The 17,825-nt window shown below is 41.5% G+C and overlaps 1 protein-coding gene across 4 annotated transcripts in view; it reads left to right on the forward strand.

The window, feature by feature from the left end:
- Positions 1 to 17,825, forward strand: part of Vps13b (vacuolar protein sorting 13 homolog B) — a 529,582-nt gene that overhangs the window by 488,836 nt on the left and 22,921 nt on the right. For all 4 annotated transcript variants that reach the window (XM_021217240.2, XM_029548110.1, XM_029548111.1 and 1 more), the window contains exon 55: positions 14,407 to 14,525. In XM_021217240.2, the coding sequence (XP_021072899.1) occupies positions 14,407 to 14,525 (119 nt within the window). The remainder of the gene's footprint in view (positions 1 to 14,406; positions 14,526 to 17,825) is intronic.

Consider the following 17,825-nt stretch of genomic DNA (forward strand, 5'->3'; position numbering starts at 1 on the left):
CAAGTAGTGGGAGTGGGTGGGTAGGGGAGCAGGGGCGGGCGTAGGGTATAGGGAACTTTCGGGATAGCATTTGAAGTGTAAATAAAGAAAATAATAATAAATAAATTAAAAAAAAAAAAAAAGAAAGTGCTGTCTTTTTTCCACTGAATGGTTTTAGCTCCCTAGTCAAAGATCAAGTGACCATAGGTGTATGGGTTCATTTCTGGGTCTTCAATTCTATTCCATTTATCTACCTGTCTGTCACTGTACCAATATCATGCAGTTTTTATAACAATTGCTCTGTAGTACAGCTTGAGGTCAGGCATGGTGGTTCTTTTATTGTTGAGAATAGTTTTTGCTATCCTAGGTTTTTTGTTATTCCAGATGAATTTGCAAATTGCCCTTTCTAACTCTGGGAAGAATTGAGTGGAATTTTGATGGGGATTGCATNGAATCTGTAGATTGCTTTCAGGAAGATAGCCATTTTTACTATATTAATCCTGCCAATCCATGAGCATGGGAGATCTTTCCATTTTCTGAGATCTTCTTTAATTTCTTTTTTCAGAGACTTGAAGTTCTTATCATACAAATCTTTCACTTCCTTAGTTAGACTTATACCAAGGTATTTTATATTATTTGTGACTATTTTCAAGGGTGTTGTTTTCCTAATTTCTTTCTCAGCCTGTTTGTCCTTTGTGTAAATAAAGGCTACTGATTTGTTTGAATTAATTTTATATCCAGCTACTGCACTGAAGCTGTTTATCGGGTTTAGGAGTTCTCTGGTGGAATTTTTAGAGTCATTTATATATACTATCATTTATCATCTGCAAATAGTGATATTTTGACTTCTTCCTTACCAGTTTGTATCCCCTTGATCTCCTTTGTTGTCGAGTTGCTCTGGCTAGGACTTCAAGTACTATATTGAATAGGTAGGGAGAGAGTGAGCAGCCTTGTTTAGTCCCTGACTTTAGTGGGATTGCTTCATGTTTCTCTCCATTTAGTTTGACGTTGGCTACTGGTTTGCTGTATATAGATTTTATTATGTTTAGGTATGGGCCTTGAATTCCTGATATTTCCAAGACTTTTATCATGAATGGGTGTTGGATTTTTGTCAAATGCTTTCTCAGCATCTAACAAGATGATCATGTGGTTTTTGTCTTTGAGTTTGTTTATATAGTGGATTACGTTAATGGATTTCTGTATATTAAACCATCCCTGCATGCCTGGAATGACCCTACTTGATCATGATGGATGATTGTTTTGATGTGTTCTTGGATTCGGTTAGCAAGAATTTTATCGAATATTTTTCATGGATATTCATAAGGGAAATTGGTCTGAAGTTTTCTTTCTTTCTTGGGTCTTTGTGGTTTAGGTATCAGAGTAATTGTGGCTTCATAGAATGAATTGGGTAGAGTGCCTTCTGTTTCTGTTTTGTGGAATAGTTTAAGGACAACTGGAATTAGGTCTTCTTTGAAGGGCTGATAGAACTCTGCACTAAACCCATCTGGACTGGCTATTTTTTTTATTATTTATTTATTTATTTATTTATTTTGGTTGAGAGACTATTAATGACTGCTTCTATTTCTTTAGGGGAAATGGGACTGTTTAGATCATTAATCTGATCCTGGTTTAACTTTGGTACCTGGTATCTGTCTGGAAAATTGCCCATTTCATCCAGGTTTTCCAATTTTGTTCAGTATAGCCTTTTGTAGTAGGATCTAATGATGTTTTGGATTTCCTCAGGATCTGACATTTCATCAAAAGTCCCTCCCTTTGAGTCCTGGGACTCTCTCACCTCCCAGGTCTTTGGTGCATTCTGGAGGGTCCCCCCCCCAACCTCCTATTTCCTGAGGTTACCTGCAGAAAGCAGCCCCTTTTATTTTTAGCTGTTGCCAGGTAACTGTGGGGCAGAGCTTGGACAGAATGCTAACAATGGGTACAGGCTTTCTGCCAATCCTAGCTATATCTTAAGGCTATTTTTTACCTGGGATAGTCTCATGTTTTATAATTTTGAAACAGCGTATATGATACAATACATTCAAAAAAATTTTATAACCTCAGAAAGAAGGATTCCTTGAGCCTAGAGAATTGCAGTAAATGGTGAAGGCATACAGAACAAATTTGCATGAATAATTTTGTCATTACTTTGATCTTATCAGCAGAATTGTTTAGAACCCTGTGATGGCATACAGATTTCGGTTTCTGGTAATCAGAACCTTATTTTTGGTAGCTAAGCAAATTTTTTTTTTTAAGTCAAAGCAAGATACAGAAGTCACCATGTAACTAGCAACTATTTACAGCCTGCTTCATCCAGCCAACAACTACTAGATTTATGATATATACCAGTAACAAAGCTTGGTGCTACTGAGAAGTATAACAGCCCATGCTGTCAACTTTACATGTGAAAGAGACAGTCATTAGTAAGAATAAGCAGTCATATTATTGCAAACTCTCAAAGTGCTGTGAAGAAGGAAACAGGTGCCCTTGAAGGACGCTCAGGGCTAGGAATGTGCCACTCCCTGGGTGAGGGCCTGCCATCAGTACCTCCAATGCCATAGAGGCAGGAATTAGACAAGAGAGTGGGAGAATTTTCTAAGCAGAAAGAACTTGTTGGAAGTTTCAAAGCTCAGATTGGAGCATACTTTTTTTTAGAGCACTAAATGCCAAGGTGGCTGTGATGCAGAGAAAGAAAACAGTTCTGAGACATTTAGGACTTAATAAGACCATTGTGACTTTGCACCTAAGATCATGAAAAGTTACTAGATAGTTTATGCAAAGTAATTTCTTTTTATCTTTGTGCATGTGTACACATATGCGCATGAATCTGTGTATGGACACATGCATGTGCAGCACACATGTGGAAGTCATCGTCCTTACCTTCTACTTTATTTGAGGTAGGGTCTCCTCAGAGATTTCCTATCTCCATCTTTCACCTCTATCTAGGAACCAAGAGATTGTAAGCACACACCATTCCATTTAGCTTCACATGGGTTCTTGGATCTAAACTCAAATCCTCATGTTCAATTTGCAGGCATTTTACACATGAAGCCATTTTTCACCTCCTGTGTATGTTATTTCTGAGCCATTAAATGTCAAAAAAACAATTGAGACAGTGTCTCTCTGGAATCTGAGGCTAACTATGCTAGTAAGCTTGGGGACCCAAAGATCCTCTTCTCTCCACTTTGCAAGCACCAGGGTGACAAGAGCGTGACACTACCATGTTCCCAAATGGGGCATGATTCTCACCTCAAAGACCTGAGTAAATAAAGTGTAGCTGGGTATACTAAGTCTGAGGTAGACCATTGATCAGCACCGGCTCTAAGATGGTAGTAGGCCAGTGCAGCTTACAGCATGTAATCAACCAGTTAGCCCCTGATCTACTCATAAATCCCCCAGTAGTAGAGGAGGATTTTTCCCTCCACCAAGTAGAGGTCACTGGCGGGCCTCTGGTCATCTTTCTCCTCTCCCTCTTTTGCCTAGTATAGAGCCCCTCCATCAGTCTCATCTCAAAGCATCCCTGTGTGGTAGCTGTGGCTTTTCCAATGGAGATGTTAAGAGGCATTGTTCTCACTCAGGCAACTGGAAGCTGTCTCTATCTTTGCGACCCCTTTGGGGGCAAATGACCTTTTCACAGGGGATACCTGAGATCATCAGAAAACACAGAGCTTTGTATAACAATTCATAACAATAGCAAAATTAATTATGATATAGCAACAAAAATAATTGTGTGGTTGGAGGTCAGCACGACATGAGGAGCTGTATTAAGGGTCACAGTGTTAGGAATGCTGAGAGCCACTGGTCTAGGACATACTGACTATTTACTTCCCTCAGCTGCAGTCACACTACAGGTTTTTGATGGCAGCCTAAACATCCCTAAGTGTTCCCTTACCCAAGCCAAACATTCTGGTTCCTTGAATCACTTCTTCAGTAAATGTGATCTCCCAACACATCACCATAGTTACCCTTGTCTAAACACAGCAGTGTGTTTTGCTTCCTTTGTAAAATCTGGCAACTGGAATTACACACAGTATTCCAAATATGGTCTAACCAGTGCTTCCATTAATAAAGCAGTAACTTGACTTAACTTTTTAATTAACAAGTTCAGACTGTTTGTTATTACTGAACTTGTGGTCAGCCACATCCCCCTGGTCTTTAGTAGGTGACTGGCTACACAGTTGACTTTTTGAACCCAATAATAAGACTTTACATTTATCCCCAGGACATTAAGATTAAATCTTGTTACTGTTGGCCTAGTCTATCTTGGTTGGTTGGTTGGTTTTATTTATTTTTTTATATATTTTCTTTATTTATACTTCGAATGTTATTCCCTCTTCTGGTTTTCCCTCCAAAAATCCCTCATGTCCTCCCCCGCGACCCCAACCCACCCACTCCCATTCCTGGTCCTGGCATTCCCCTATACTGGAGCATAGACCCTTCACAGGACCTAGGGCCTCTCCTCCCATTGATGACTGACTAGGCCATCCTCTGCTACATATATAACTAGAGCCACAATTTCCACCATGTGTTTTCTTTGATTGATGGTTTAGTTCCAAGGAGCTCTGTGGGTACTGGTTAATTCATATTGATGTTCCTCCTATGGGGCTTCAGACCCCTTTGGCTCCCTGGGTACTTTCTCTGGCTCCTTCATTGGGGACCTTGTACCCCATCCAATTGATGAGTGTGAGCATCCACTTCTGTATTTGCCAGGCACTAGTAGAGCCTCACAAGAGACAGCTATATCAGGCTCCTGTCAACAGGCTCTTGTGGGCATCTGCCTAGTGTCTGGGTTTGGTGGTTGTTTATGGGATGGATCCCCAAGTAGGGCAGTCTCTGGATGGTTGTTCCTTCAGGCTCTGCTCCGAACCTTGTCTCTGTAATTCCTTTCATGGGTATTTTGTTACCCCTTCTAAGAAAGAAGTATCCACACTTTGGTCTTCCTTATTCTTGAGTTTCATGTGTTATGCAAATTGTACCTTGGGTATTCTAAGTTTCTGGGCTAATATCCACTTATCAGTGAGTGCATATGATGTATGTTCTTTTGTGATTGGGTTACCTTGTTAAAAGTACTTTTTAAAAAAAAAGCAGGGGTGACACTTCTCATTTAATATATTAAGTATCCATGGTAGCTTTATTTCCGGTACAGATATGGTGAGCATATAGTCTACATATTCATCCAAGCCAGTAAGAAGTATGTTGAATGAGAAAACCCAGGGTTCTCCTAGACCCTTTCTTTGTAACTGGGTTAATCCACCCAGAGAGTATTTTTATCTACTCCATGGGTCTACTGTAACACAGTGTTCCCAAAAGCACTTAAACTATGCTGAACATAGGTCATATCAATAAAACTATCATGAGATACATCTACTAAGGGCCATAATGAGCCAGGACACTGTTGACAGTCAGTGTATATTGGTGCATACCACAGGAGTTGTCATGAACACTACTGCATGACACAACTGGTCAAGCCTCCATTCCAATTTGAATATGGAAGACATTGCCAAAGTGAGAGAGTAAGTTAGAAGCTGTGTAGGTAGTGGAGCTGCTTGCTTGTTTCTCTTATCCATCCATTCCAACCCCACATTGGAGCCAGAACTGATACCAGCAAACCTTTCAAGTGTCCCCAAGTGGCCTTGTCTAGTCTCCTATGTGTTGTCATTTGTTCTGGCTGAGGCACAACCATTTCCAAGATAGTCAGGGGCAGAGGTTTCTCTGAAATGTTTTTCAAAAAGTGTATAGCTGGTGAAATCATACCCAGAATATGTACTGCTCTCTCTTTATCTCCCTATCAAAGCTTCCCTTTCAGCTTAGAAATGTATCTTTCTCCCTTTCCTTTCTGAGAGATCTCACTCATTTCATAGCCTTAGCCTACTGATCACTCCCAGTTATCTCTCTGGCCCTCACACTCCTCCTAAGCTCCAAATCTGTATTTTTAGCCACCAACCAAATGTCTCAGCCCAGAGGACTTTACAAGCATCTCCACCTCACCCTGCCAGCATCTGAGACGGTCATGTCCCAGGCTGTGTGCCGCCAAGGGTAGCTGTGAAGACAGCCCAACATCGGATCACAAAATCACTTAGAATACTAAGAGATTTTCAAAACTTAATTCAATTGCATGGATCGTAAGCATGAGCTTTGTAAATGACGTTATTATGTTGTCAAAAGGTTTAGCACACCTGACCTAAGTCCCTGCTTCAGTTACTGTCACTATTTCCCCAGTACAAATATGTTGTATGAAACTGTATATTGAATGCTGCATATTTCAGATACTCTAAATGTATTGCCAGTAGTCTACGACAATCCCCTCAGTGTAGATGCTGCACCCAAAGCTGGAATGAGTGGACTGGGAGTTTAAGTAGAAAGAAAACTTAGAGCAGAGCCCTGCTGATAGCTGGCTGCTTCTTACCCCTTCTCCCTGCATGGATGAGAAGACAGTCTCTTACCACACTTAGAGACCTGTTCAGAGGCAAGGCCCAGGAAAACAACAACAACCTGCACATAGAACTTTGCCTCTAGCTGGGGTACTTTCTAAAGGACTTCTCAGCATAGCTGGGCGGTGCATGCTAGAATCCCAGCGGGTGGGTGGTGAAAGGAAGAGCAGACGTGCAAAGCCGACCTTTGACCTTTGCTGTCGGCCAGATTTGAGGTCCGCATGGGCTACGTGAGACCTGTCTCAGAAGAACCAAAAGTGGGAGGGGGAGGAAAGGGAAGAAGGCCTGGCTGTGTATATCTGTAATCTCAGCACTTAGCATCTGGAAGAAGGTCAGGAACAAGGGTCGTCCTTGGCCATACAATAAGTTTGGGGGTCATCTGAGTTCTGTGAAGCAGCCTAACAAAGAAAACTATTGAACAGACACTTCACACATGAGTATATAAGTAACAAGATTTAAATTGATTCTTCCCAGTATAGGCATGGATTTTTTTTTAAATGAAAAATGAGTCATAGCTTAAATTAGCTGAAAAATAAAATTCCTAATTACCATATCTTCAGCTCATTGTAGACATAACAATTCCCTGTACTAGATAAGTTTTATACCATCTTTAACTTAAAATTTCTAGAATAGGAAACTGGGTTGCCTTTTATCATCTTTAATCTTGGATTTTCTGTGAAGGAAGAAAAGTATCTGAAAATCTTACGTGTGCGCGCATGCGTGTGCGTGCACGCGTTAGAATTTATATTCTATGACATAGTGTAGAGATTAAAGAACAAGTTTGGGGGATTGATTCTCATAATGTCCTGGATCGTATCCAGTCTTCAGGATTGCTCGGCAAAGCACTCTCCTTGTATCCTGTGTGCTGGCTAGTTTTGTGTAAACTTGACACAAGCTAGTCATTCAGAAGAAGGAACTGAGAAATGCATTTACCAAATTGGCAATGGGCAAACCAGTGTGTTCTCTTGACTGATTCCTACTGAAGCCCAGGCTTCCATGGGAGGTGCCACGTCTGGGCCTATAGTCTTGGCAGCTATAAGAAAGCAGGATGAGCTCTTGCTCTCTTGATCTTGTGTTTCTCTCTTGTTCTTGCTCTCCCCTTCCCCATTCCCTTCCTCCTCTCTCCACGTGCTCATGGCCGGCCTCCTCTTCTCCTCCTCTCCCTCCTCCTCCTCTTCTTCTTCCTCTCTCTCTCTCTGCCTTTCTCTGCCTCTACCACCCTCTTAACTACCCTTTCCATGCCCTTAATAAACTCTATTCGGGAGGGAAGGAGGGAGGGAGGGAGGGAGGGAGGGAGGGAGGGAGAGAGAGAGAGAGAGAGAGAGAGAGAGATGAGAGAGAGATGAGAAAAGGCCAGTAAGGGGCATAAGCTGTGAGGTGAAATAAACACTCTTTTCCCTGTGTGGCCTTTGGTCATGGTGTTCAGCATAGCAATAAAACAGACAATGGGATAGACAATGTTGGTTTTTAAAAGGGGGCCAGAATAGGCTGGGATAAAAGATAGCAGAGCCTGTCTTCTACCCAAGGGAAACAACAGAATTTGAGGGAGGCAGGAGCACGCAGGTAGGAAATAATCAGGCCATCAGGAAAGTACTGTAATAGAATCTGGAGACCAAGTGAGGAAGGGATTAGTGAAGACTGGAGATGGTGTCCATATAAGAAATCAATGACAGGGCTGGTGAGATGGCTCAGTGGGTAAGAGCACCTGACTGCTCTTCTGAAGGTCCAGAGTTCAAATCCCAGCAACCACATGGTGGCTCATAGCCATCTGTAACAAGATCTGACTCCCTCTTCTGGAGTGTCTGAAGACAGCTACAGTGTGCTTACATATAATAAATAAATAAATCTTTAAAAAAAAAAAAAGAAATCAATGACAGGATTAACTTTTATTTAAGTTTAATGTGGCCTACCATACTGCAGTGCTTTATAAGTCCTTTCTGATATCCTCCCTGATCCTCTGGGTTGCTGGGGAAAGCACAGGTGGCAGAAAAGGAAGAAACCCACCAATGTCCTCCTGTGTGTCACCTCGAAACGGATTTACTTGGGAAAGTTAAATAGGTATAATTATTAAATATTTATGCTAAATATAAATGTAATAATCATTTTGGTAAACATAATAGAATGCCCAGAAAAGCATAAGTTATATTTACATTTTTTTTTATTGGTAGTTGTAGTAAGAGGTGATATTCTAAGAGTCAGGCAGCTTGGTGTTCTTTATAGCAGGTAAGATGGCCTACTTAGTGACGTTCTGTGACACAGACTCATGGAGCACAGAACACAAGAGCTCCGTGACAAGCAACAGCTTGTAACTATATGCTTTGGTCATTCAATTGCTTTCCCCTTTACTGTCACTAAATACCCGACACAGAGAAGCTTGGGTGTGAAAGGGTTTCCTCGGGCTCACAGGCCGCCCTGGCAGGGAGGTCTGTACTCAGTGCAGAAAGGCACGCTGTACAAACCACACGTGAAATAAATAAGAATTTTACCCACTCATTGCATCAAAATTGAAGTCTCCTGTTGCAAAAGGGTACTGGATCTGCATCTTCTTTTCCTTTCAGGTCTGTAGACAGATGTAAGAACCCTACTGTCTTCTCTCCCCGTTATTTCGTAGAACAGGATAATGTCTCCGATGTGAAAGGAGGAAAGTGAGAGACATCTTGCAGCCTCTTGCCCATGCCAATTCTGAAGTTTCTCTGGGAAGTTTCCCTGAGGAATTTATACCTGAAACAGGAAACCATCTCGTTTCCCCCTGCCCTGTCCCTCCTCCTGGGAGCAGAGCATCTCAGAACTCATCAGGTGCCTGGTCCGCCCTTAGGACATCTTCCTTGGCCATATAAAGCTTTTGTTGATGCTCAAATAATCCGTTCCTTCTAGCCTGGGCTCATAGGCTGTTGTAATTTCTCCAAAGCTCAGTTGACTTCTTACTCAAGCCCCACCCACCGGACAGTAACTATAACCCTGATCCTTTAAAAAGCCTGTTTCCGTGCTTGCATTATTCCTAAGTCTTTCTGTACTGAAAGTGTAGCATTGTTGAATTCTTAATCACTTCAATGTTAAAAGGTTTTAACCTGTAATCCTGCCACCAAGGTAGTCTATTATCAGACTGTTGACCCACCTTTGTTCAGAGGCTATTAGACTGTCTCATGCTGTTAGGGGTTTTTAGCATTACTCTGTGTGCACTACTATAACAAGTACTGTAGATTGGGAAGATCATAAGTAGCAGACATTTATTTCTCATGTTCTGGAGTCTAGGAAGTCTAAAAATCGAGGTACTGGCAAATCCATTGAGTGGCGAGACTTTTCTTTCTGGGTCATGAGTAGCCATCAATCCTAGTATAATATGCATCATTACTCAGAAACAGTAAAGCTCAAGTGTGGGTTAGTGGGGGTGATGGTTTGTACATGTTTGGCCCAGGGAGTGGCACTATTTCGAGTAGGTGTGACCTTATTGGAGTAGGTGTATCACAGTAGGCGTGGGCTTTAAGACCCTCACCCTAGCTGCCTGGAAGTCAGTCTTCCACTAGCAGCCTTCAGATGAAGATGTAGAACTCTCAGTTCCTCCTGCACCACGCCTGCCTGGATGCTGCCATTCTCCCACCTTGATGATAATAGACTGAACCTCTGAACCTGTAAGCCAACCTCAAATGTTGTACTTTATAAGACTTGCCTTGGTCATGGTGTCTGTTCACAGCAGTAAAACCCTAACTAAAACAGTGGGTGTGTAGAACTGTTTTATTCCATATGTAGGAAACAGAATGAACTGAAGAATTGATGGCCAAGGTGATTTCTTTACTGTAACTGCTCATGCCAGAAGAACTGAGAAGGCTTTCTTGGTCACATGAGAAACACAGTCATGATTTCAGCAGTCAAACTAAAGGGAATGCAGATCCTCAGGCCATCAATGTCCTACAGAGCAGTTGTATTTGCAAGGTGCAGAATGTCCAGGTCAATTGTTTCTCATTCATTACTAGACATAGCCAGCAATGGCCAGTAATCCTGTCAGTGTTTGCAAGCCCTTCATCTTCTACCCTGGGCTTATGATTTGTCTCCTGAGTACTTTCTGGCCATAGTTTGACAAAATGCTTTGACACTTCTATGGCAATCCCATTTTTGTAGCTTTCACTGTCCACTTTAACTGCCTGACCTATAGTCTAAGCAAGATTGTGCCTAGTTAATACTACATGCCCTGTGCTTATCATTAGGGGACCCAGAACAATAGAGGCTCCATCACCTTGTATCTGTCCATTATGACAGACTATCTGAAGACCTTGGCTTATAGCCATGATGAACAGGTTCTCATGATTGTATAACATGTCCTCATGAGTGCTTTTTCTGTGTGGAGGAATAACCTACTTCATTCTGGGTGATCTGAGCAGCTCTCTCGCCATGTGGCCTTTAATGTGTGAACCAGGCCAGGAATCCTGTGTGGCAGCAAGAAGTCAATGCACAAGCTTTTCCATACTTCTGTTTGCCAATGTTCTGTTATCTAAAGAAAGAATCATAACTTGATATCAATGTAGGAAAGTTGCAAAAGAGCATGGATACCTAGACATAAGGTATAACACAACTATAAAAAAAAGTCCATGACTTTAGGCTGTAGATCCATATTATCTCTGGTACAACTTAACTCCATTATTAGAGAGAGAGAGAGCTCTGTTCCAGTAAAACTGTATTTCCAGTATCAGGCAGTGGGCAATATGGCCAAGCACTGATCTGTAGCAGGAAACCCTCTTAACAGTCTGTGTGGCAAGGGAGGAGAGGGGCTCTGCCTCCTGTGCTTTAGCTCAGCAGTAGCAGTATTTCTATTTTACCTTCAGCCTATTAGCCAAAGCTTCTTATATGGCCTGCAAGGGTGGGCGTAAATCCTGCTCTGTGCTGTGGGGAGCTAGATACAGGGTACCAGAAATATGCCACAGAGCTGTTTTTTCAAATAGCTGTTTAACTATTTGTATCGTCTGCCTGTCCTGTGCCCTGGATGTGCTGGCCAAAAGTGCTAAGGAAAGTGGACACAACACTCTGATTCCCTGATGTGCACATGCATGCCTAGCAAACTGTTCACTTGTCTTACTATTTACACACTATACTTAGCACTATACTTTTTGTGAGCAATTGAAGGATATGATTTTATCTTCTCTGATGATTGACTCTTAATACGTTCTCTATGGTCTTGTCAAAGACTGGATGAAGTGATTGAATGACGGTGCGATGAGAGGCAGACAACTCTCTTGGGAATTGTCTTAGTATTGTTCTTTTGCTATGATAACACACCATGACCAAAGCAGCTTATAAAGAAAGCACTTAATTGGCCTCATAGTCAGAGGGTTAGAGTCACAGCACAGCACAGCACAGCACACCATACCATACCATACCATACCATACCATAGCCATGGTGGCATAGCACAACCATGGTCACATAGCACAGCCATGGTGGCATAACACAGCCATGGTGGCAGGAACATCAAGAGCTCACATCTTGATCTGCAAGTAGGAGGCAAAGAAAAAATTACTAGAACCAGCCAAGTCTCTTGAAACCTCAGAGCTCACCTCCAGTGATATATCTCCTCCAAACACACACCTCCTAATCCTTCATAAATGGTTTCATCAGCTGGGGGCCAAGGACTCAAATTTAAAAGTCTAGGGAAGCAATTCTTATTCAGATCACCACAAGTCGCTAACTCCTTCTCAGTCCTCTGCCTTGCACAAAGTTAGGGTTGGTTGCTCTGACTACAGAAAGCCACGGGAGAAGGGCTCTGGGTCAGAATCTTTCTTTCTTTCTTTTTTTTTTTCCATTCTCAGTGTTGAGGGACGGGGCCATAGATAGCAAAAATCAAAGTCCAGATATTTTAGTCAGAAGTACCTTGAAAGTTTAGGTTAATTTTCTTGCTATCAAAAGTCCCTTGAGTATTTAATAGAGTTCATCAGGCAGGCTTGTCTGTATTGCCTTCAACTATTTAAACATCTTCATTTCCTATTCCCTGGAAATTACTTCGAGGATGAGCTGAACACTAACTAGTTCCCTGTTCTGATCATTTAATTTCCTTCCTCGAGGCATGACAGCTCGGCTAAAACTCTGGATCATAAGGTCAAGTCAAGGACAAGACTGACAGGAAGCTTTAAAGGGTTACACCAAGTTAGTAGAAAACTATCCTAAAAAGGGTGACTAAATATTTAAATAGGAGAAAAGCTTTCAAACAAAGAATGCCTTCGATTTTCTTTTAAATTAACTTTATTTAGTGTAGGTATGTACACATGGGAGCTGAGGTCAGTGACATAAGGCAGCTTAGATTCTTTATATAGATTCTCTAGTAGATTTTCTTATATTTTCAAATAGATCCTCTCCTTGGTCATGTAGATCTCAGAGAGTAAACTCAGGTCGTCCACCATGACAGCAAGCACCTTTATTTGCTGAGCCATCTGGTGAGCCAGCCAAGTGGTGGCTTTTATAACAGGGAATGTTCTGATAATTCACTTAGTTTTAAATTTTAAGACATTTTAATTTTTATGATAATCAAATTAATTCTTGGAACAGTTAGAGAAAAATCAGGATACAGAGTCCTTTGAAATATTTTTTGGAAAACAGTTGGGGATACTTGGCTATATGGAAGTCAAGCACAGCAAATTGGCTTTTTCTTGTTCTCAAAGAGTTTAGACTCCAGTGATTGAGTCAGATCTGTAAATAGTTAATAAATAGTAGGCTTTGTGATCATGTAGAAGTGTGTCTAACTGCTTTTAGAGTGCAGAGCTAAGGAGGGGAATAGAAACACGTAATAACCTCGTAGAATGAGGTGTCCTTCAACTGTGTTAAAGATGCATGTGTGTGTTTTGGGTTGGGCGGGGGTGTTGTAGGTACAGAGAACCCACGAGTGGAGGTGGATGTGGGAGTGGGTCGAGATGTTAACATTACCAGGACAGAGGCCCATCACAGTGGGGCACAATGGGGAGAAAGAAGAGGCAGGATGACATCCAAGTGCCCTGGAAACGTGACAGCCACAGTAAAAGAGGCCCAGGGACCTTGACATTGCTTCCATGTGTGAGTCCATGAGTCTGTATAAACAATCCATGGTGCCTTTGTGTGCCATTAAAACACATTCACTGCTTGTCAGGCAAATGTCTAGCTTTGTTTCTTCATCTAGGGACTGTCAGTCTTTGCTCTTTTATCACTGTCTTAACCATAATGAAAGGTCCAGACTTGGACCTATGTGATGCTGCAGGTCATGAAACCCAGCATTCAAGCACAAGAAGGCTCTTGCCTCTTCCCTCAGGTAACCTTAGCTGTGAACATGATGCTCTTGCAGTTGTTTATCACATGGCTCTGATCTGTTTCACATTTTTATCCACTTAGGCAGCAGTGGTATTTAATGCAGAAGGGCATCTGTTCTGCTGGGCTGGCACCTGGCTCCTGAGATAGCAGAGGCTCTTTTATTCATTAGCTTTCTCATGACTGAGAGATTAACTTTGAGACTAAGTGAATGAACTTACTGAAATCATTGGTCATATGAGGGAACTTGGGGTTTATTGCTAGATTTGGTGAGAGTTTTTTTGGTTTTAGTTTTGGTTTTGGTTTTTTTGTTTTGTTTTGTTTTGTTTTGTTTGTTCAGCCTGTGGGATTGTCCCTGTAGTAAGTCAAAATGCAAGCACCTGAAAAGGTTTGCACATTGCATTTACAGTCCTAAGTTATAAGGTTTTTTTCCATAGCAATTCATATGTACACAGAAAGCTGGCCCCATGGCTGGCCTCCAGCCCACACAGGGCTAGTGCCAATTCCAAAACCCAGAGAATGAAGACAGTCACGCCCCATCATCCATCATTGTTTCCATGAACCTTACAGCCTGGATATTGAAAAATCTGGATTTGATTTTTTTTTCAAGTCAACCAAATAGCTTGTACACATGGTTAGAAAGTGTTTGCATGCTGAATCAGAGCTTGAGATACTTTAAGTCAGCCATTTCAACAGTGTTCTTATTTCTTATTAATCATATTCGGAACATTCTTTTGGCAGGTTGTATTCCTCACTGGCTTTGGCTATGTGTATGTGGACATCACCCAACAGTGTGGTACAGTCTTTATCATTCTAGCCCCGGAAGGAAAAGCAGGACCCATTTTTACCAGCACCAGCAGGTAGGTTGGTTTTTCTAGCAGCAGTACAGTAAGCTTTCTTTATAATATTGTAAACATATTATTTGTCATTCTTGTCACATCATAAAATAAATCTACTACTTACCAGTCTTGTTGTCTCCACACACATACCAAAGGTTTCGGTTAATTATCATGTGACCCATAAGTAAAGATCTAGCTATTAAATTGTGCCTCCAGCATATGTAGATAAATAATAATAATAATAATAATGATAAAGCATCTTTCTTGAGTCTCCCAGTTCAGCATAACTGAAAAATAAGTTCAGAAAACTGATTTTCAAGCTAAGACAAGCTCTTCTAACTAATACCATTCTTACTAGTGTAAGGTGCAAGCTAGTATCTCTAACCCTACAGAACAACTTTGTAAATAACTAGACTTTGCAGTTAGACCGAACAGTAAATATAAACACACCTCCTAGAGCCTTTGATATACATCTGTCATCAAGGAGGCTAGGGAGATGGCGCAGTAGGTAAAGTGCCAGCCGTGTGAGCATGCGGACAGGGGTTGGCATCCGCGGAAAAGCCAGGGAGCATCGTGGGCCTGGAGACACAGTCTGAAAGACTGGAGACACGGCCAACCCAATGCAAAGCTACAGTTGAGAGAGAGACCCTTTCTCAGAAAGTTAGGTGAGAAAGGGATGTCTTCCAGGAAGAAGTTTATTCCACCATGTCTGATCTGAGTTCCATGCCCATGGCTCACACCGTACAAAGAGAGAACCAGTTCTCACAAGTCGTTCTCTAACCTGCACACATGAACCAGGACATAAACATTCACCCCCAAAAAACTATATTAAAAAAATAAATATATAAGCCATGAAAATAATTAATATCCTTAACTTAAAATAATCATATAATTCAGTAGAAATAATGTAAAGATATCCTGTCCTCCCAAAATAGAAAATGAGGATAAAGGACATGAATGGAAAATTATAGGAAGAGGAAATAGAAATATAAATATTCAAAGATAGAAACATAAATAAGCTAGTACCTACCAAATTAACAGTAGCATTTCATCATATACAGTTGTCATAGACATGTAATTGGTACCATTTTCTTGAGCACTCTTAGTACCACATATCTACATATTAAGAATGAATTCAAACTCCTTTGGCTCTCAATGGTTCTCAATCAGTGCATCATGACCCTTTTGGGGGTCGAATGACCCTTTCACAGGGGTCACCTAAGGCCACTGGAAAACATATTTACATTATGATTCATAACAGTAGCAGTATTACAGTTAGGAGGTAGCAATGAAAATAATTTTATCGTCAGAGGTCACTGAGTGTGAGGATCTGTGTTAGAGTTGCACTGTTAGGGAGGTTGAGGACACTGGGTTAGAATCCCACTTTGAAAAGTTTTAAGAGTTCAGAAAATCAGAACCGTGTGGTTGTGGCACACACCTTTAACCCCAGCACTTGGGAGGCAGAGGCAGGTGGATTTCTGAGTTCGAGGCCAACCTGTTCTATAGAGTGAGTTCCAGGAAACCCTGTCTCAAAAAACCAAAAAAAGAGTTCAAAAAAATCATGAAAACAGTAGGCAAGAATATACACAGAGGTATTTATTTCATTGTTAGTTATAGTGATGTGATATTAAGCGTACAAACCAAATATGTCACAGGATATAGGTATCATTGGTTGCAGTGGACTAAAAGCATGTGATCTAATATAGAGTAAAGCAAGCCTATTATGATGCTGAATATATAAAGACATGTATGTTCCATCTGTGTAAATAGACAATAGTGGAAAAGAAAGAAAAAATCCAACTGTGCGTTTTTCAGTGTTTAATAATTTCTGTATAGTATTTCTGTAATAGATTTATGTATTTTATAATCACAAAATTAAGTGAAAATAAAAAATAATAGAACCAATTTTTATGCATTTATTTAGGACTTTTAAGAATAAATTCCTTGCCAGGCGTGGTGGCACACGCCTTTAATCCCAGCACTCGGGAGGCAGAGGCAGGTGGATTTCTGAGTTGGAGGCCAGCCTGGTCTACAGAGTGAGTTTCAGGACAGCCAGGGCTACACAGAGAAACCCTGTCTCGAAAAACCAAAAAAAAAAAAATCCTTTTATTTATATATGACTAAAAATTCATTAGTTTGGACTCTGCTAATTTTTTATAATACTTCAAATAATAGGATAGGAATTCTTACATAGTCCAAAAGTGTTTGTAAAAGGGAAGAAAGAAGAAAGAAAGAACAACAGTATTACAAAAATGGAGAGTAAAACTTAAGTTATAGAGCACAAAATGTCAAGCTTATACAAGCATTTCAGAAATGTCATCTAAGGCATGAGTCTTAATGAGAGCAGCCCCAGTGCACACATCTGAAGGTAGAGTAAGAACACAGCTGCTCCACTTGCACTTCCCTGGGTCATGCAGTCAGTGCTTGCTGATGTCAGGCCTTACCTAGGAATAGGGCAGCAGCAAGGAAAAGGCTCCACTCTCACAAGCACAGACTGGGAGAGGCTGCAGCACAGAAACTCCCTGGGCACGGTAGAAGATCAGTGCTCTGCAGGGCTGAATCAGCCATGAGACCAGTGAGTTGACAAGGCGAGTGGAATTGCTGAAAAGTTAGTTTGAGGGAAACCTTTTTAAGAGAGTGGCATTTAAACTTGCAAACAGCAGGCAGCTAAGAACCTCACCTACTGGAGGAAGTGCTTTCCAGACCCAGCACCCAGCCAGTGCTAAGGCCTGGGGCAGACAGAGCCAAGGACAGTGTGGGCCCAAAGCAAAGATGTGTGTGCTGGAAGAGAGGCTACTAACAGGCAGACGGCGCCGAAAGTCAGCTTTCATTTTAACACTAGTAACCTTCATAGGGGCAGTTTCATCAGACTGGGGAGCATAAGCCTGCTCGCAGCAAGTTTCAGAGAGAAAAGAAAGGAAAGAATCAGAGAAAATGTTTGTGGAATGCTTTTGAGTTTTTACTAAATTGGATCAGAGAAATGGAAAGTAGGTAAAAGGAAGTGATGTTCTAATAGGGTTTTGTTCACTCAGAGGAGGAATGATTGCATGGTCACACACCGACACTGTTGTAGAAGAAGGTAATGTGACACGCTAGAGTAATAGCAATTGGAGAGGTGCCCCAAAGAGGATATGGACCTGGCCAGGAGCTCTACAAGTGGGAACAGGGAGAGCAGAACATGCTTGTGTGCAGGGCAGATAGGTGCATGCTGTGTGCAGGGCAGATAGGTGCATGCTGTGTGCAGGACAGATAGGTACATGCTGTGTGCAGGGCAGATAGATACATGCTGTGTTCAGGGCAGATAGGTGCATGCTGTGTGCA

Source organism: Mus pahari, chromosome 17 (assembly GCF_900095145.1).
Source record: "Mus pahari chromosome 17, PAHARI_EIJ_v1.1, whole genome shotgun sequence".
Classification (NCBI taxonomy): Eukaryota; Metazoa; Chordata; class Mammalia; order Rodentia; family Muridae; genus Mus; species Mus pahari.